Here is a 22,537-nt window from a genome sequence, read left to right on the forward strand (position 1 = left end):
AAATCAGTTTCACCTATATTTACAAAGTATGACAAAATAAGGAGGTAGGGAGGTAAGCATCAAACTACCTCGCTAATCCTAAAGAAGTACTACTTAAATACAGTTAACTGAAATGCAAAATAATCCTACCAGCTCTGATGTATTTTCAAAATAACACATGGGTACCTTGAAAGGATACACAGAAGTTTCAGTTGTTACATTCCAGCTGCCAGTAACAATGAACTTCTAATACTGAAAAGCTGACACAATTTGAAGGAACAAAGGAAATTCAGGAGGAGAGATGTATTAGGAAAGACACAACCAGTAGAGGTATGTAGAACAAAGAAGAGGCATTGGTGGGGAGCCTGAGAGGTTGAAAAATTGAGGAGCCAATATAAAAAAAAAAAAAGGCAGGGGAAGTCACTTTTACAGACATTTATGGAAAAGCCACTGGGTGTAAATTACTATGCCTTGTGCATAAGGTTATATTATAAAACTGAGCTGTACCTTTAAAATTGGTGGATGCTTTTACTATAGCCTTCATTTATTTCCTCAAAAGAGATTATTAAATTGATACTATATATAAAATCAATCATGTTTGAGAATTGAATAGGAAAGACAGAACATATTTATAAAAAGATTTGAAATATTTGTAAAAAGGAAGAAAGTAAAGCAATTTCAAAGAGTGAAGTAAAGCAGAACAGAAAGCCTAGTTCTGAAGATGTAAGACTTAGCAGAAACATAACATAAAACAAATTTTCTATAGAAATGCCTCCTCTCTTACCAACTTCCGTTTAATTAACACTAAACATATCGACTAATGCTGCCTTGGAATTGCGCACTCAGCGGGTGGCTCCCAGGCCCTTCTCTGTTACCTCCACACATTTCTGCTGTCGAGTTACATGCTTACTAAGAGTCAGTTGTGTTTATCCCCAAACCATTTATTACAGCTGCACTTATTTCTATAATTACTGTACATGAATTAAATATTACATAAACAGACAAACTATGAGTACAAACTGAAAATATAGTAGCTGCTTCTGTGAAAACTAGTTGAATGCTTTAGAAAGGCTCAACGGCAAGTTGAAAAAAAATGTTGTGTTGGACTTTAATGTGGCTTAAAGGAAAAATTTGTGGAAATATAGATATATGCTGCACTGGGATTTCTTAGGAAGTTTTTTTCTTTTATTCCATTGTAAGGAAATCAAAATTGAAAAATGGTGATGGTACATAAGTGGCACAGATATTCAAAAGGAACAGAGAGGAACACATACATACTCAAAAAATCTTCCAGGAATATACATCAAGAGACTGATGAATAAACGTGTTGATATTTTGAATATTTTTTAAATAAGTCATTTGTAGCATTAATACTCACTTTTAAATTAACAAGTACCACCAGTCTATGCTGGATAAGAGACCTTTAATGGATAGTAAATATACTATTCAATTCCCAGACAATCTTAAAGCTTCTTGTGCTTTAAAGATTTTTGTTTAAACATATTTAAAAGAGAAAAATCTTAAAAGAAGCCACAGAAAAGAGGGGACATGATAGGAATGATGGCTAACTGCTGATCAGAAACAAGCCAAGACAAGGCAATGAAATTACACCATTAAAGTGCTGAAAGATAAAATATATTTAGTGAAAATGTGCTTCCAAAATGAAGAAAAGGGTTGGGGATGTAGCTCAGTGGTAGTGTGCTTGTCTAGCATGTGTGAGGCCCTGGGTTCTATCCCCAGTACTGAAAATAAAAAAAAAAAGAAAGGAGAAAGAGAAGAAGAACTAGAAAGGCTTCATATAAACAAAAGTTAAATGAGTTTTTAGGAGATCTGTATCACACTTTCCTCAAAAAGGCATATTAAAATACAAATAACTAGTGTGACATTAGTATAGGCTTAAACTCTAACCTGGTCTAATTTTAATATCATTTAATAAAAAGAAATAATTTGCAAACCCCAGTCATTCATTATCAGTTACAAAATATGTTGTACCCTCTTTCATGACTACCAAGGCAAAGGAGGACTACTCTACAATACATGAATAACTGCTGACATTTTTTATTACCCAACATTCTTTATTACCCAACACTGTAATAAAGAAAGAAATAATTTTATTCTTGAGCAAACTTACCTCTTTGCTTTGGAAAAATCTGTTCAGGATGCTAGAAAATAAATTAAAAGTGTATTAGATAATTACTGTAACATAAAAAAATTAAATCAAATTTTTTTAAAAATTAAGATAACTACCTTCATTATTGGCCTGGCTCGCTTCTCAAACAAACCACTTGGAAATAGGTAGACAATAGCTCTCTGAAAGTAACAAACAAAGGTTAGTTAACAACTGTTATAAAAAAACAAGTTGACCTTATAACTAATAGCTATTGAGGGCTGGGATTGTAGCTCAGTGGTAGAGTACTTGCCTAGCACGTGTGAGGTACTTGGTTCGAATCTCAGCACCACATATAAATAAATCAATCAAAGGTCCATCAACAACTAAAAAAACACTAATAGCTATTGATTTCTCACTATAAGCCAATCATTGGACTAGAGTTCCATTTGCATTCTTGTTGCATAATTTTTTGAATGGGCTAATAAAATTACTATATACCCATTATAACTATTATACTGGTTATTGACAATTTTCAAATAATAGCTTCAAATTTAACCCCCTGAATGTGAGAGCACAAATCCTTCATTTGTAAAGGAAAATTAGAGATGCTCTTCTATAACTTCTGTCGTAATATACTCAAGGGCAATCATTCCAAATCCCAGCGATCACGCAAATAGCAAAGACTAGGCTCTAAGTCTCATTCACCATGACCCCTCAAATATAATTTCCCAGCATAAGGAACTCAGTCTTGCAGAAACGGCTGGTTGCAGGCCCATGGCAAGGTACAAAATAAGCATGAGACATGTTCCTGTTCAGAAAATAAAAAAGTGCTCAAAAGGACACAGGAGTCAGCTGCAGTAGGCTCCCAATGGCCAAAGGTGGGATAATTTGAACATTAAAAATTAAAAAAAAAGGACAATGCCTCGTAACACATTTGATATGTAGGTGTTTATACATTTAAGTCTGGGTGCACGGGTGCACGCACACACACAGGGAAAAAAAGAAAACTGCTTTATAAAACAATAACACTAAAAGTAGAAGGAATGACAAAAGTAGAAAAATCAACATTTTAAAACTTTCAAGTTAGTCTTCCATCTCAGGAAAGGATCATCAGATGTTAAAGTCCTGGCTGAAAATTTACTGGGAAACAGAAAATTCACAAAGACTCAAAATATCACCCTACAGATTACTTACTAGTTACAAAGGGAAAAAGCTACTTTTACAAGCGATTGAGTGGTAACCATCTTAATTAACCAAGAAATCAGTCATACCATCATCAACAGGGGGGATAAACAGATCACAAAAACTCTGGGGTGATGCAATGAGAAGCAGATGTCACTTACATAGTCTAAATAGTACTCTCTGCCCATTCTAAGTCTGATCATGAGAAGAAGCAATGAGAAGACCAGAATGCAGAACAGTTTTACAAAACAAGAGGTCTAGGTTATAAAAACAACTAGATGGCTGTAAAGATGTTTTAGGGGTAAAGTGGGGAAATTTAAACATATACTATATAAAACATCACAGAATTGTCATGATTACATGAGATGTGATGTTACTATCAGATGATGAAGTCTTTAGGGGTTATAAATATATGCTGATGCATTTACAGGTTAAGTTTAAATCTGAAATTTTCAATGGATTACTCAAAAAGAATTTTACATGTACAGAAAAAGGAAATACAGCAAAACGTTAACTGACAAATCCATGTGAAGGGCACACGCTCATCTACATGTTTGCAGTCACTGAAATATTAAAATTTCCCGGACACTGAAAAGTTTCAAAATAGAAAGGTGGAAAGATGTTAAAATTTAAAAAAATGTGCAAGACCTTCCCAAAGGCAACCCAGCCTAGAGCACCTATGGACCACATCGCTAGTCTCGGAGCTTGTTCTCACAGTTTCATACAGCAGCTGCGAGGTGGTCAGCATCTTGGCCAAAAGGCTGCTGACTCCAAGGCTTGGATCAGAATAGCATACTGCACAGAAGACTAAGCACAACTGATGGTAAACTCACAAAAATCACAAGTAAGACACGCCAACTGATTCTCAAATGAGGATCAAACTGTCACTGGCATCAGCTTGAAAAATGAAAATTACTATTAACTTAGGTGGTCCACTGACTAAAATCCTAGAGTTTAATGAAAATTTAAGAATTCCATCCCATAGTTGAATTTCTCATTTCTCATTCTCATAGTTGAATTTCTCATTTCTCAGAAAAGGCATGAGGAAGCTGATTGGTAGAATCTGAATGTTAACTATGTAGTGCAAACAATATTGAGGACTCACAGCAATCTGTCTTAAAAAAAATGAAAATAAGACCACAAAGAATTTGCTGAACATATTCTGAAATTAACTGAAAGAATCAGGAAAGGTGGCTTTGCCTTAAAAAAAAAAAGTCAGCTAAAAGTAAATTAACATATCTTTATTAATTTAAAATCCTTCACCATATTATGCACTGCAGTACAAGGTATTGTATCAAATACTGTGGAAAAGCATTAGATATGACAGATATATAAAAAGCAATCACAAATGCAGTAAAAAGAATGAAAAACCAAGGATGAAAGTAAAAGGAATGAAGAAACGGAAAATAAAATAAACAAGCTGTTTGTAAACCAGATAACAAAACGTACAAAATAGAAAGGATGAATTCCAACATGCCACCTGTCGTTTGTTCAGTGTATGCGTGGACTAATACTAACATAACTGACCTATTACTTCCATTTGTCTCCTTTGTGCATTCCACAGTTCTGCAAACTCTAAAGTAATGCACTACCTGACTTTAATAAAAAGATAATTTTTGTTACCTTCTGGGTCCACTTAACTCCCTGTTAACACAGTTGTTAAAATGCAAAAAAGATTGATTCCCTTTTGAAATAAATAGTAAATGTATAAAGAACAAAAAAATTTTGAATGTGAATATTGAGTTGAACAGCTTTCAGATATATTTTGAGGCCAAGTATTATGAACTATAATAGGCAAATCTTTACTTTCACTACATTGCAGAATTCAGAAGGGTGGTGAATAAGAGAATAGAAGATTAAATAAAAATCTAATTTTTATTGTGTCTTATTATAACCATGCTTTCAAATACAACCACTCCTAGTGGTTTTGTTTATAAGGAGATCAACATTTATCTGCTTGTCATAGGGACTAAATGATTAAGTAAGATATTTATAAAAGCACAACACAAAGCAGGCTTTTGATAAATGTTAATAAACAAGCATTTTTAGTTTACATAAAGTACATTATTCACCATATTAAGACTTAAAATAAAAGTCATGTACTCACAGCTTTGTTCTACAGATGAAAAAGCAGCTTAACAGTTAGTCCAAAATCACACTGAAATAAATGGCAAGGCCAAAACTTGAACTTTCCAAATTTAATTTTGGAATGTGCTCTTCTCTCATCAAGGAATCAATCTAATTTTCTTAGATAACAGATGTACTTTTTCACTGACATCAAGGACATTCAGCTATTTGGTAGTAAAATAATTAAAAAAAAAAAAAAACTCCTAAAGAAATTATTTTATTCAACAAATTAACTCCACCTGAATTCTAGGCGCTCTGCTAGTTTAGTTTAGAACAAGATACGGCTCCCAACCTCATTCTACCATTGGAGATGACATACACATAATCTCAAAAACAGGGTTTACTGTAATATAATACATAAAATATTATGGCATAATAAAATACATAGGACTTGTGACAGAACCATATCCAGGCTACACAAGAGGGTACAAAGAAGGAGGCCTCAGTTACCTGTTTCAGTGATACTCTCATTCCTTTTTAATCAGCCAGTTCTTCCTTTCTAGACACCTGGCACATCATCATTCTCCTTGTCATTTTATACAGTCACATTTGTCTTTGCAGACCTAGATCAAAAGCAGCCTCACCTGTCAAGCCTGGGCCCTCAGTTACTTCTCTGTGCTCACATATGACTCTGCCATGTCAGCCAGCACCATCCTCTTTGAAGGCCCACACCATCTGGCCATGCCATCCTCTCCCCAAGCTGCCCTGGCCTTCAATTTCCGCATTACTTATTTCAGTTACAAAGGGCTAATGCTCCCATTTGCTCCTTTCAGTACCTATGGCTGCCATATTTGTCAGTGACCTCAAATAACGTTCATGTGAACAAGTCATCTAATATTTCTATTCTTAGGAGCATCCACCCACTCCCTGAACTACCCCTTTATCCACAGACTTCAATTTAGCCTCACACTAACTCCAGTCCAGCAACTGGTTTCTCATGGTCACCAAGGCCTCTTTCAAATCCCACAACCTACTTTCAGGTCTCTTCATGTGAGGTTTCTGTCTCCTCTCTCCCTTGCAGTCATGTTTCCCACCCACCTGCCTGAAAACTCTTTCTTAATCTCTTCTAAACAGAACTCTGGTCTCACAATTACTGGTTCCCTCAGAGTTCCATCTTTGAGTCTCTTTCTCTCAAGCAGATAGAGGTCAAATCTATTTCCCAAGCTCCAATTTCCAACTGTCAACTGCCTTTAGTATTATTTAAAGTTTTATCAATTTTAAAATTTCGATTTACTCTCTTATAGTATTGTGAAATGTTTTCAAAACTACTCTTCAGATATTTTGGATTGTTTCAATGAAAGATAATATAAAAACAAAACAGTAGACCAATATTGCTTATACTTCCAAGTATTCTATTTCTCTTAAATAATACAAGACAAATATACAAATTCTTATTTGGGAAGAAATGAAGGAGCAACATTCTAGCCAACAGAGTCCAACAGAACTTTCTCTAGTGATGAACATATTTTCTAATCTGTGCTGTACAATGATAGCCAGTAGCCCATGTGGCTTACTGTGCACATATATGGCCAGTATAATTGAAAGAATAAAATTTCAATTTAATAATAAATTAAAATAATCGCACATAGCTAATGATAACCACAAAGTTCTAGACTGTTAACAAGTTTTCCTCTCAATTTGCCTTTTTTCTTTTTAATATTTCTTTAGTTGTTGATTGATTCTATTTATTTATCTATTTAATGTCTATTTATCTATCTATCTATCTATCTATATATATATCTATTTATACGTGGTGCTGGGAATCGAAACCAGTGCCTCACACATGCCAGGCAAGTGCTCTATCGCTAAGCCACAGCCCTAGCCCCTCAATTTACCTTCTTACCCTACAATAAATATTAGGATTTTGCCTTCCTAACCAGGATGACAGAGACCTAATTATAGCCAGGCTAGGGGAAACCAGTTCAGTGGCACACATCCTTATATGTTAGTTTTGCTGGCCTCTCAGCTGGTCTATTAGGCTTGATGTTTATTTTAGTAGAAAGGTATTTGCTCAAGTCCTTCCAAATATAGTATTTAAATTTCCCTCTCTTCCTCCACCTCCACCTCCACTGATGGTCTTGGTTTCTTTAATCAGTTTCTCTCAAAAACCACCAGCTCCAGGGACTTCACCAAGCTCTCCCTGCAGATGGTAGACAATTTCATTCTTATTCTTCAACTCAACAGTTTTATTCCACTTGAGAAAATACTTTATTGAAGATAACATCTTACACAGGCTGAGTTCATGAGTCCTCTAGGCTTCCCCAAATGCACAGTAACTAGAAATGCACTTCCTTACTTCAACAGAAAAACATTAAGATTAACCTATAAAATCCACACCAAACTCACCGCCTTATTCAATAAGGTAATTATGATAAAGAACAAGTAACAAAAATGGATGGGAGTAGGTTATTTCACCAAAAAACTTAGGGCAAAGATTTGGTTGGGAAAGGTTCAGAAGGACAAGAAAAGAAAATGAGAAACATGAAAGCAAAGAAGTGTTGGAATACTTCATTCCTTTTGAGCAGTTTTCTTGAAGCATCCATAATGGCATGATAAAGAATGCCAAGTTTAAATATTTTGATAGGTGAAATTTAGCCAACCAGAAAACCACAGGAGGAAGGTGGTGAGGAAACTATTCTCTGTGGATGTGAAGCTCTCTGTTCAGAGTTAATGTTCTTGAGCTCGCACTGTGTGTAGGCACTCACCAGCAGCAAGTGGCCTTGTCCCTCAAGTATTTTAGAACTAGAGAAATACTGGCATTTCACTTTCAAATTGTGGACCAACCTTGCCAACAATAAAAGAACTAATAGAAATTTCACAATTACGTGAAATAAGGGCTCTTTCCCTTCTAAACAACCTACATGAAAAATCATTACTTACTATGAAATAGGAAGCACTAAATTAAACAAAAAGTGCTTGTGTTAAGACTCATTTAAATGACTCTTCAAGAAGCTTTGAAACAAGATTGCTAGCCAAAAAGTCTTTGTTTAAAGGCTTAACAACTGTGTTTCAAGAACTGTTTTCTCAGGATAAGAACCATACTTTGGAGTGGATTCATACACACACTGGTGTTCAAACACCATCAAAACTCAGGTCCGAGTACCTGAAAAGATACCCAAACCACTGTCCTATTCCCTGATTTAAGGCTGTTGATTCCTTAATCTTTCAACTGTAAGTTATATCCCAAGAAAATCTAAGGAACTGGAATAAGTTCTAGCTTAGCATTTCTTATACTAAGTTTTAAAATTTGTATGGAATTTACTTGGCAAAGCCCTTAGGTTTTCTCAATTAATGTCTCATTTTGAGAAAGTGTCGCATGTATGGTTTCATTTCAATGCCAGTCGGCCACAAAATAAATAAGTAAATAAATACAAATTTCTTCTCCCCTGCCCTCCCTTTCCCCCTCCTCCTCCTTCTTCTTCAAACAAATAAAAATTTCTTCTCCTTCTCCTTAAAAAAAAATGAAATATACATTTAATGTTAAGTATGACAAGTATGCTTAAAACACTGCTGCCAAAAATTAAGAAACATAAGTTTTAAAAATTTCATCTAAAATGGGCTGGGGTTGTGGCTCTGTGGTAGAATGCTCGCCTAGCACGAGTGGGGAACTGGGTTTGATCTTCAGCACCACATAAAAATAAAATGGAGATATTGTGTCCACCTACAACTAAAGAACATTTAAAAAAAGATGCTAAGGGGCGGGGCTTGTGGCTCAGCGGTGGAGCGCTCGCGAAGCACGTGCGGGGCCCTGGGTTTGATCCTCAGCACCACATAAAAATAAATGAATTAAATAAAGGTATTATGTCAATCTACACTTAAAAAATAAATATTTTTTAAAAAGATGCTATTAAATATAAAGCTTTAAAAATTAATCTAAGTAATGGAATAAAGCTAAACTTGCTAGTAAACATGCTTGTGCTTTCTGTTGCTGCTGTTATTTTTTGCTGTTTAGGTTTTAATCGGAATACTGATAATTTAAGAGTTCTTTAAAATGAAGGCAAAGTATTTGACTATATTCTTAGGCTGAAGTCAAAGTATAAAAGGACTGTAGGTTCAACCCAAGAGAAGCACTGGGTCAGGAATGCAATCTCTATTAATTAGATATCCCAGCTGGGCAGTGGGTTTGCAGCTGTTAACTTGATCAATGACTTACCTAAATGTCATCTCTACTGATTCGCTTATAAATTACCAGCAAGTGAGACTAATGTACAGGTGCTAATTTATTTAAACTGTTCTCTACAGTTCTACATAGCTTTATAAACTGCATCTGGCACCTAATGTTAGCTGTCAGTTGTACTTAGACATGCCTGTCCTAACGACTCTGTTCATTAGAAGTGAGCACAAATTATGAAATATTGTGAAAAATGATACATCAAATGGAATGGGCACAGCAAATCAATTAGAGAAACTTCATACGGCATATTCACACTTAGGAGAATAAAACATTCTGGTTTCAGAATGAGGTCTATAATACCAATTAAAAAGTAATTGGTAGACTTCAGCAGCGTTATATATCAATTTGCTGGCTTTTTTCCCTGAAATTTTAATAGTAATGTAGAACTTAACTTTTAATTCCCAAATAGTCATTACTAAATGCAAGTGCAGATCTGTATTCATAGGATGTAATATAAGTGAAATGTCTCCAACTTAAAAGTTATAACTACTACATGCTTAATTCAAAAGGGAAAGTGTAAGTATCAGTGGCCCTCAACTTGTCTGTGTTTACAGCATGATTCTGAATAAAATAATTTTTGATACACATGAAAATTTAAGAGATTCATTAAACAAACTGTCAGTCAACTGTTACTCTGTGTCTGCTCTAGTGCAGCAGTGTGTTCCAATCTCCACAAAGTTCCATAGGCCCTGGCTGCACCTCACCTGACCATCTTTTTACGTGGGGATCAAGAAGGAAAACTGCTTCTGTCTTTCCTGTTCTGCACTCATGGACTTAGCTCTTTACAGATTCTTCTTTTTAACCACTTTCCACTGCTTAACAAAATCCATTCAGTTCAATGTTCCATCTGACAGATTCCTCTTAACAATGATGAATACTGTTATAGCCAAAAATATTTTTTACACACCGATCAATGTTTGGTAACCTGTGAAAGGTTTACAGAACAGGAATTGAGAACCATAGCATTAATTTGTCTATTTTCAATAGATTACCACACATTTAAAGTACTTTCAGCATGCCACCATCTTTACTACTAGTTGTTAGAGACTAACTGGCATTTTTCCTATTGACATCTTCTGAGAGAGGTTCAGTGGGTAAGACCAATAGCAATTTGCTTCTTTTCAGTATGATTTTAAAAGTTAGGCAGAAATGAAACTACTATTTTGAAATAAGAGAAAACCCATTCCTGCCAATGACTAATTTCCTTTTAATTATCTATCATACCAACTACAATTTTTCTTCACATAAATGTAACAAAAAGATTGAGCATTAACTATAGCAAAGTAATTCTGTAAACATTTCAGCAAACACACAGTACTGTAGCCTTAGTAATAATAAGTCTTCTAGATGATGTAACTTTAAGTACAACAGTGACACACAGAATTAATTTTGTACCAAAATTGTAACCACTATATTTCTTTTTGCTTTACCAATTCACAACTCTATGCTTTAGAATGCTTTATTAAATTAAGGAAACATTAGCATATAAGATTAACTGGGTATAATATTCACATACAAATTATTTGGTGAGGCCAGATTGCTATTCAAACTCAATCCTCTGAAATAAAGTTGTAAAACCTAGAAATCAAAGAGAAAGTCCAATGAGGAGCTAAAATAGCTGACATGAATTCACGGTTTTTACTTAGGAAGGATGTACAGGTCCTCAATGACAGCTAATGACTCTTAGTTTTAATTCACATATCTAACAAGTTTAGTTGTACTAGGAGGTTGGCAGGCAGGTGAGAGCAGCTAAAGGCAGACACACAGACACAAGACATCCTGACAGGAAAGAAGAGGACAGAAATCAGGAAGAGAGTACAGCCAGGTCATTTAGTACAGGGCAAACATGTACTCTGAGCCAGTCAGGGGTTAAAAACCACACTGAAAAGAAAACTCAGAAAGCGCTACAGAGTTAAATTACAGCCACCATAGTCTACCAAAAAAAGGTTAGGGACAGTACCAATTTATTTTGGAAAATATTATCCCAAAACTTAATCTTTCAAAGTGTGGAAAGAATATATTCTTAGGCTACAGAAAGATCTTATACAGCCTTGCTATCCTCAACAACTAAGAACAATGACAAAACCCACCTCATAACATTTTTATAAAGATTAAATGTGGCTCCTTGATAGCATATCTCTCTCTCTCTCTCTCTCTCTCTCTCTCTCTCTCTCACACACACACACACACACACACGCACACAAACACACACACACAGAGAAAGTTTTCGGTATATAGTGGTAAATCTCATTACAAATAATAATTAAAAATAATTTCCTCTTGTCTGGAAAACTCACTTGGTGAAATATCTAATTTCCGGATCATACTGAATAAGAGAAAAATGATAGTACCTATTTTTAATTTATATATTAAAAGTCAAACATTAATATACTATGTATACAACGAGATATAAAAATTATGCTCTATATATGTAGTAAGAGTTGTAATGCATCTGCTGCCATAAATAAATAAAAAAATTTACATAAAAAAGTCAAACATTATATGAAATCACTGTAACTTCTAAACATGTAACAGTAATTGCAATGGGAGCTTAAAATGTTTAAAATTAGTTATCATAAATAACTAAGCATTTTTAACATGAAAATACTAAATAAGATCCATCAGTTATATTTTCTCTCTTTCAGCTTACATATATAGTCAAGCTCTTTTTACAAAAATAATTCCAAAAACATAAATAAAAACCACAATGGGCAGATAATTAAAATGCTCTGGCAAGAGTTGGTTGTCACTGTCTACTTTTATATCTACTCAGATGCTACAGGGAATCTGCTAAAATTAATAAAATGCCAAAAAAGTTAACTGATATAAAAAGTGAGACTCAGTAAAGCCAATCAATCACTTGCAGCAAAGTCTAGTGCAGCAGAATGGTAACCCAGTGTCAATGAAAATGGCGAACACTCACTTCCATATGAGCGTCCAGATACCAAAGGAGGTGAGACACAGTATCAACCTAACCTTTAAATCAACCATGATAAATCAATACACTCAACAGTATTTCAGATAATTCTCCCAACATTCAGTCTCAGGTAGCATGTGACAAAGACAATTAGAGAAAACAGTGAATGATTCCAGTTATGGTAGATTGTATTTGTTAATACTGATAGTAATGTTGTTAATACTGATAGTAATGAAAACAATAACACATTGCATTAATCTCATGCTCCTTGGTTTTATTTCGAGGCAGGCAATCAGGTATTATTTCAGAGATTAGAAAATCAAGTGACAGAAAGCTGTGACTTGCTCAACGTTACAGAGCTAGTTAGTGACGCAGAATCATCTATTCCTAGGTACTACAGCTTTCAACACCATCACTTCAGCTACAATAAATTTATCAAAACAAAGCAAAATAAACCAAAAAAATAGAAAAAAATTTAATAACAAAGTTTTACAACTTCTGCATTCAATATTCTGCATAAAAAATTCAATTTCATTTTAGAAGAGATACATATTCTAAAGGAGCACCAGGTTTTTTTGTATTAATTCATTACTTAGTCAGCTAAAACTATGAGAAAATTTTATTGAACAATGACAAAATGATATCAAGTATCTTCATCAAATTATTCTGTATTTTAAAAATACAGAATAATTGTCACCACTCACATTTATCTAGTGATGTTAAGTATCTCTTCTTTGGAGGACAATTTCGTATTTTGAGGACCAGAACTAAATATATTATCAAAAATTTGTTTCTACTTGATTGAATGATCATGTACTCACATGATCCTTTTAGATTTCTCTATATAACATTAAAAGGATTCTCTAGATGAAGTCACCAACGTATGGTGAAAAATATTCAAGATATTTTAATATATGAAGTGATTTGTTCTAAATCTTAAATATTTTTGCCTAAATACATTTCATAAGTGGTTTTGGCCCTTGTTATTTTGGCAATTAGATAAGCAGTATGAAAAAAGGTGGTTTCTAAAATATATAAAATAACTAATGATTTAATCTAAACAAAATGGCACTTAATTTACCTAGGTGACAAGTAAAGTAACCCTAGACTTGTAACTAAGGTGACTGAACAAAATTATAGGCCATGTCTACTCTGTATAAACTAAGCCCCTGTAAAAATAATTTTAACATCCCAAAATAATATTCTGAGTAAACAGCCAAGCCATGAACTTGCCACTCCAAACAACGCAATTCATTTAAATATTTACAGTGTGAAAAGGTTTGTTCTTTCAGATAGAATTACAAAACCACTGACTGATTCTTTTCTCAGTAAGCTAAATACACCTGATGTAAATCCAAAAAGATAGTTGAAAGCTGCTCAAAAACACTTCAGTGGTAAACTCAGCTGGAAGTGCAAAATGTTACTCAAGGACACAGAGGCCACAAGGAGACAGCAATGCCATTTTAAAAACCAAACAGTAAAAAAGTAAAAAACAAAAACAAAATTACCTACAAAGATAAGCCTGGGCCCAGATGGCTTTCACCAGTGAATTGAACCAAATATTTATAAAATAATTAATGTCCATTCTTTATAATCTCTTCCAAATATAGAAAAGAGTATTTCCCAACTTATGCTATGAGGCCAATATTACTGATATCAAATCAGACAAAGACATTCTAAGAAAACTATAGACTAGTATTGATTAGATGCAAAAATCCTTAACAAAATGCTAGCAAACCAAATCTAGAAATATATAAAAAGTACTATGTAAACTGACCAAAGGAAATTTATCTCATAAACACAAGGTTGGTTTAACATTCAAAAATTAAATGTGATACACCACACCAATAGAATAAAGGATAAAAATCATGATTTTAAAAAAGCAGAAAAGATATTTGACAACATTTAACACTCCTTGATGATAAAACACTCAACCACCACCACCAGAAAAAAAGTTCAACAAACTAGGTATGAAAAGGAACTTCCTGAATCTGATACATTCACCCACACAAAATCCTATGGCCACCATCATCACATTTAACTGTGAATGAATATGGATGCTTTTGCTCGAGAGCAGAACAAATTGAGAATGTCTGTTCTAGCTATCTCTGTTTAATACTTTTGGAGGTTCTAGCCAGGGATATTAGGTGAGGAAAAAGAGTGAAAGAAAAGGGATCCAGATGGAAAGAAAGAAGAAAAACTGAACTATTTGCCAGTGACAATATGTTGTATGTGGAAATCTTAGAAAATCCATTTAAAAACTCTGGGAATTAATGAATGAATTCAGCAAGGTTCTCAATTCATGAGTGATAAACAAAATCACACAAAATATATACAAAAATCAACTGTACACACTTTCAATGGAGAATCCAGATTAGAAAATCAATTCTATTTTATAGTAGGATTTTTTTAAAAAAAGAAACTAAAACTTAGGAATTAATTTAACAAAAGAAGTATCAAACCATGAAAACTACAAAGCATCACTGAGAGAAATTAAAGATATAAATGAAAACAGAAGAGCATCCCATGCTCATAGATTAGAACTTAGCATGAAGATGGCATCACTCACAAAAGTGATCTACAGATTTACCAGAGTCCCTATTAAAGTTCTACCTGGCTCTTTGCGGAAATTAATAAGCCAACCTTAAAACTGCATACAGAAATTCAAGAGGCACAGAACAGTCAGAATTATGTTGGGGGAAAAAAAAAAAAGAAACAAATAGGAGTATGTATACTTCACAATTTCAAAACTTACTACCAAGCTAAGGTAATCAAAACAGAGTAGTTACTGGCATAAGGATAAATAGATCAAAGGGAAAAAACTATAAGTCCAGAAATAAATCGTAATATTTACGGTCAATTGGGTTTTGATAAGGGTGACTGTTATGGTTTGAACTGACCTATCCTCTGAAAGTTCATGTGTGAGATGATGAAAGAATATTCAGAGGTGAAATGATTAGATTATGAGAGCTGTAACCTAATTAGTGGATCAATCCATTTGGCGAATTAATAATTTGAAAGAACTACCCTGTACTAGGTGATAACTACAGGCAGGCAGGGTGTGGCTGGAAGAAGTAGGTCACTGGGGTTTATATTTTGTCCCTGGCATCTGCTCTTTCTCTTTACTTCTTGGCACCATAAACTGAGCAGCCTTCCTCCACCACCCACTTTGCCATGCTGTTCTGCATCAACAGGCTGAGAGCCATGGAGTTGGCTGACCATGAATTCAATCTCTGAAACTGTGAGCCCCAAATAAACTTTTCCTTTAAGATGTTCTTGTCAGCTATTTTGTTCACAGAAACAAAACGCTGACACACAGAGATAAAAGAATTCCATGGGGGGAACAAGTCTTTTCAACGAACGATTCTGGGACAACTGAATATCCACATGTAAAAAAATAAAGTTGGACCCCTACCTCACACTATATACAAAAATTACTTCAAAATGGATCAAAACCTAAATGCAATAACTAAAACTGTAAAACTCTTAGAAGAACCCAAGGGCAAATCTTCATGACCTTGGATTAGCAATAGTTTCTTAGGTATATACTCAAGAGAACTAAAAACATGCCTACCTAAAAACTTGATATTCATAGCACTCATGTTCATAGCAACATTATTCACAACAAGCCAAAACAGAAACAATCCATATGCCCATCAATTGATGACTGAATTTTTAATAAAAAATTACTCGGGAACAACTTTTCTTTTTTAAAATTTTCTGACATAAAAATTGAATATGTAGCCAGGTATGGTAGAGTATGTCCATAATCCCAGTGACTCAGGAGACTGAGACAGGTGGAATCTAAAATACAGTAAGTTATATTTGTTCAAATATTTCAATTGTAAAACTTTTTAAAAAATAGTGTATGATATTTATTATTTATTTCCTACTCTATTAAAATGGAATTTTTAAGTGAATTTTTAAAAAAAAGAAAATTAACTCAGGAACAAAAAGTAATAAATACTGATATAAACTACAACATGGATAAATATTAAAAACATGTTTTGTGAAAGAGGCCAGTCACAGAAGACCACATATGGATGGATTCTATTTATATGAAATAGCCAGAATAGGCAAATCTATACAGACAAAATGTAGAAAGTATAGCGGCCTAGAGTTGGGAGATGGGAAGAAGTACAGCACACTAAAGAGTAGGAAGTTTCATTTTGGGATAATGAAAATATTCAGAAGTTTGATTACGGTCATGGCTGTATAACTCTGTGACTAAACTAAACACCAGTGAATCGTACACCTTAAATGATACATGAATTATGTCTTAACCCAGCAGCTACCACCCAAAAAAGGAAACAGCAAAAAGGTTATCTCAGGACAAATAACTAGGGAAGCAGAGATTACGTTCCTACTTAGAAAAAAACTGCAATATATCAATTTGTGCCAAATTGCTCACTAATCTATCTTTTAAAAGGGGACATGGTATAAAATGGGGAAAAATAAAATCTTATTTTTGACCTTTTCTTCAGTTCTTAAAAACTCATACTCTTTGACTATACAGATACCTAATTTTTGTGTTTTTTTTCTTCCAATTCTCTTGAAAATCATAAATTTTTGAGTATACAGATATCTTAGCTAAAAATTATGGATATTTTTCAGGTGACCATGATCTATGAAATGAGGCAGATATGAAAAAAGAACTTTAAAGTTAAAGTTTAAGATCTTACAGTTTCTCCATTTTTGCATACGTATTTACACAGAATGCTAAGTCTTTCTGTGCCTCAGGTTCCTTTTTTTAAAAATGCAGCAAGCAACCATACTTAACTACCATGCTACCTAGGATAAAATTAAAGTGTATTAAAAATAATTTTATTAATACAGTCCAGATTATCATAAGATTAATAAAGAGGACAGCAGTTACAAGGTCTACAACTTGAATCACTAAGACCTAAAAGGGCAATAGAAAGTTTTTAAGACAAAAATGTTGATCTGAGACATTAAAAATATACTTCAGAACCATTTACAAACAAGAAATGTATACTTAAAAATGGGAATTAAACTAATTCATTAAAAATGATAATTATGTCTGTGTACTCTCCATTTGTGGATTCAATAACCACAGATTGAAAATATTTGAAAAAAGAGAAACTGCACCTATACTAAACATATGCAGACTTTTTCTTGTCATTCTTCCTTAAATAATGCAGTATGCCAATTACTTACATAGCATTTATATTGTACTAGATATTATAAGTAATCTAGAGATGATTTAAAATATACTGGAAAATATATGCAGGTCTTATGAAAATATTACACCATTTTATATGACAGTTGATCATCCATAGACTTTGGTATCCATGGATATCCTGGAGCTAAGCCCCCAGGATAACAAAGGACAACTATATACAATCATGTCACCTAATACTGTTTCAATCGTGATGGTCACATAAGATTACATGGGCTAGTGACATAGTTATCCTCTTAGTATAAATACATTCTATGATGTTCACAAAACCACTTAAGGAAGCATTTCTCAAAACATACCCTGGTCATTCAGCAAAGCATTACTATATTTAAAAAGCATATAAAAATGTGATATCTATATGAAGATGTCATTTTCAGTTAAATACAAAACATTAGGAGATGTCAGATGTTACTTTTTAAAAATCAGCACAAGCTTACGGTTGTTAAATTTAAATTCCTCAGCTAGTTACTCTGGAATTTCTAACACAAAAGTATTATTAACTGTTATTACTTTTATCAGGAATATAGTAATTCAAGAGCACAGAAGGAACTGAATTCTGACCTTAATTGTCAAAACACTTGCAACATGCTTTCATTACTATCTACTTTATCATTTTTGTCAGAAAGCAGAGCCTAAGAGTACCATTTGAAAACAGGACAAATGTTTTCAAATGGTATATAAGCATCCATAGAAGTCCAGGTCCTCTGACCTTGAATCAGGAAAAGTATCCATTTCTGGTTAAAATCTAAAATTCACCATACTTTGTGATGCTTCAAGTACAAAGTGGCATCTCTCTTTGATATCATGGTTCCAACTTGCAATGTACAGTGATATTTTTCCATACTCTGACAGTTTGATTAAAATTTACAGAGAGCTAAGGGGCTCATGCTGAAGAAAAGTGCTATAAATGTCTAAAACTCTACAGCAATTACTTTTCCAACTGAGTTAACTGTACTTACGTCAATATCCTCTTGGGTAAAAGTTTCTGGATCTTCTCCCATCATGTTGGCCAAGTGTCTCTTTCCTATGTTGAACTCTTCAATCTGCTTTTTAATAAAATCCTCTGTGTATGTTTCACGTCTTGAGGCTGGAACACTTTTCTTTGTCGTTACAACTGTGGTATGTATTAACCTTAATATCTAATAGAAAATGTAAATGGAAAGAAAAAATATTTTAAATTAAACTGATCCAACAGGTCAGCATCTCTAAATAAAAGAGGATATCTAAACAGTTGACTTTTTTAAAACTATCATACTCAGCTGGCAAGGAGTCCAGAAACAAGTAAAAGGGCTCCTTAAGAAAGGAGGACTGGGGAATACAGCTCTGGAATACAGAGCTACAGCATTTGCCTCACATGCAGGAGGCCCCAGGTTCAATCCCCAATATGACAAAGCAAGCAACCAAGTAAGATGTTAAAAACCGATCTTGCTCAAAAGCTTATCTGTGAAGCAGATTAAACTACTAGCATTTCAGAATATTTAAAATACTTGAGTGGGTATGCTACATATCCTTATTTACCATAAACATCCATCCTTCCCATAGCTTTCCCCTTCCTCTGAGAATACTAAAGTCAGATTACTCTACAGCAGTAATATCACTACAGTTATAACAGGAAATATAAGAAAAAATACAGGAAAAATATTATGATATCCAATTAATGGTAAACTTATGTTTTTAAATGCTTCAAAAGAGTTTTTTTTTTTAAAAAAAAAAAAAAAAGGATTTTTCTATTCTTTCATGGGTCAGAAAGAGAGATTTCAAATTGCACAAAACTTTATTTTCCCTCTGGAGAGCACAGAGGAATTCTCCCTTTTCAATATGTAATTAATCAAGAATTATAATTTTTACAGTGCTATATAAAGATACACTGTTATTATCAATGAATAAAAACAAGACCACAACTTGCTTGTGTATATGGTGGCTTCCTATATCCATGGCATGGTTTTGCTTTCCTTGATTTGTTACCCTAGCAGTTGAAAGACAATACAGTACAAAAAGATATTTTGAGACCACACTGATATTATATTTATACTTTTATTATAGTATATTGTTATAATTATTATAATTATTCTATTTTATTATTTATTATCGCTAATTGCTTACTGTACCTAATTTATTAATTAAACTTTCTCTCAAATATACATGTTATAGGAAAAAACAGTACAGATTTCAGTACTATCTGTGGTCTCAGTAATCCACTGGGGATCTGCAATGCATCCCCTGTGGATAAGGGGGGCTCCTATAGTTAGCCTACTCTTTTACAAACAGGACTTGTTTTTATACCTCTGATCCCCACGGCCATCAACTCCTTACTTTAGTAGTTTAATCATCTCATGTATTTACTGGAGTACAGGGGTTTTCTGGTATTTGTTTTTGTTATGATTCCATGTCTTCTGTGAGCATGAGGATGCTGCTTCTCATATTCACAGCTAAGAGAAAATGCTTTGTTGACCCAAGAATCTGTCAAAGATATAAACTGGGTCCAAAAAAATAACAGCCATACACTAGAGGTAATTCTCCCAAATGTTTCATTGACAAACTATGATTATGCTGCTGGTTTTATAAATAATATGACAAAATATTTTTGCCCAAGGCTAAAACAATCCACTCATAAAACAAGTGAACCCACAATTCAAACAAATTCCTTAAGACACTGTTTTAGGTTACTATCACAATCCCCAGCCATCACCACCCATAGACCTTGGGAGAAATGAGCCTCCCAGTGAACATGGCTCTGTCACTGAAGTAAAGAATTGTAGAAGAACAGCAAGATCAGGAGGAAAGTGATGAGTTCAATTTTAGGAATGTTGTTTGAGTTATCTGGTGGACATCCCAAAGGGCAGATGGCTCTGAGGATGGGCACATGGGAAAGATCTGAGATCCAGGTACAGGTATGTGAAAACCCGAATGAGACATGAAGCAGACACCATTAGCGGTGGGAAGATGGCAGGCATTGGTATTAGAATGAGAACTGTCTCTTCTATTACATGAACAAAATCATTTACATATGAGGGAAGGAATCAGAAAAGTAAAGTTACTTGTCTTATGTGGCCACTATTTTCTTTGAGAAGTAGGAGATGAGATGGTCCACTGAGAGCAAAAGGTGATAGATTTAATGGACTGAATATTTCATATTCAAAGAGCAATGATACAGTGGTTTAAAGTGTAGCAAGAAAAAGGAATCTAGAACCATACAATATTTTGTCAGTTATCTTTTCCTTTCCTGTAGATTTTCTCTGTATGTCTCAATGGTACATTCAATACACTATTCAGTTCCGAGAGTTACATCTTAGGGCAGATTGTACAGTTAAGCATTATGAAGTTTTTCCACTCCCATGAAATCATTTTTACCTTGAATTAAATTCTATTGTATCATAAAACTGCAATCCTTTCAACTACCTACTTATATGTCCCTGAGATAACATTGCCCATGCTTTCCATTTAAATTTTAGGTCATTTTAGGTTCTGTTTGATACAGTCTGAATCTTTAATAGATGAAAATATGTGGGTTTAGCTATTCTGTCATCAGTCATCTTACCTTTATATTTTTCATACTTTTCCCCTATTTTCTTTCTTTCACTATATGGAAGGATCTGGGTTTGCCTTTTGTTTTTAATCTATCTTTTATCTAGCAATCTGAATAAGATACAGCCTGCTCTGTTTTGCTAGTGTATCTCTGAGTAAAACATTTAAAGGTACTTTTACTCTCAACTCTGGAAAGAAAACAATATCACTGAATTCTCACCAAATTACTCTCCACCCATGGCAATGATCCACTGTTGTGTTCTCCATTCATATCAGTTTCTCTCTGATTTATTGTCCCTTGATTCTGCACTTGGGACAGTGGAATTCTTACTCCTTTCTGCAGTGTCAATTCTGCTTACAGCAGCCACTGTGAACTTTTGTTTTTTGTATCACTATCTTCAAAACTCAAGCCTCAAGATTTTCTTTTAATCATATCTTCTTGTCTTTTCTGCAGCAGTCCAGCTGCAGCAAAATAACCTGGGGGGTGACGAGCAACTTGTGTACCTTGATACCACCTGACTTGTTTACAGACTCTAACACTTTTCCCTTCTAAAATCCTTTTAATGGTATCTTTCACAGTGAGCTGTGAAAGATACCATTAAAAGGGCAATGTTATCTCAGGGACATATAAAACACAGTGGTAAAACACAGTTGTTAGAGGATATATTCCAAGACTTCAAAGTGCAAGCCTGAAATCATGGGTAGAACAGATCCCCATATACACTTTATTTCATGTATTTACATACTTTTGATAAAGTTTAATTTATAAATTAGGCACAGTAAGAGATTACAACAACTAATAACAAAATAGAACAATTATAAAACCATATGCTGTAATAAAAGATAAGTGAACACGGTCTCTCTTGAGAGAGTTAAGACAAATATTTGGACTACAGTTGAACATGGACAAAGGCAACTAGAGAAAAAACAAAACTGTGGATGGGGGTTGGAGAGTACTGTAATTCTTCTATTTATGCCTTTGTATTTTCTTTCTCTATTTCTCCATTTTCTCTTCTTTGGTTCCTACATTTTAGCATCTTCTCAAGCAAAACAGATGATCACTGACTTGAAGATTTGTTTCTTCACTTGATTTAAAAGTTTACATCTATCTCTGTTCTCTGGAGTTTGTAACACTACATGGTAGCTTCTCTACTTTTAACATAAGTAAGGTGCAAATGTATTCATAAGGATTTTTATCATTCATTTAGAAAGGGCTTTAAAATTGACCTAACTTACTATTTTTCATAAAAGCTCTTTAGGATCTTTTTCAAAGAGATACACACTGCTTAAGAATATGACATCCTAATGATGGTGGAATGTGAT

At 33.9% G+C, this 22,537-nt stretch overlaps 1 protein-coding gene across 1 annotated transcript in view; it reads right to left on the reverse strand.

Moving 5' to 3' along the window:
* Mrps9 (mitochondrial ribosomal protein S9) overlaps positions 1-22,537 on the reverse strand; it is a 63,965-nt gene that overhangs the window by 33,913 nt on the left and 7,515 nt on the right. The window contains exons 2-4 of the mRNA XM_027951837.3: positions 18,649-18,828; positions 2,227-2,289; positions 2,111-2,141 (exon numbers count right to left, since the gene is read on the reverse strand). Of these exons, the coding sequence (XP_027807638.2) occupies positions 2,111-2,141; positions 2,227-2,289; positions 18,649-18,828 (274 nt within the window). The remainder of the gene's footprint in view (positions 1-2,110; positions 2,142-2,226; positions 2,290-18,648; positions 18,829-22,537) is intronic.

This window comes from Marmota flaviventris, chromosome 14, assembly GCF_047511675.1.
Source record: "Marmota flaviventris isolate mMarFla1 chromosome 14, mMarFla1.hap1, whole genome shotgun sequence".
Taxonomy (NCBI): domain Eukaryota; kingdom Metazoa; phylum Chordata; class Mammalia; order Rodentia; family Sciuridae; genus Marmota; species Marmota flaviventris.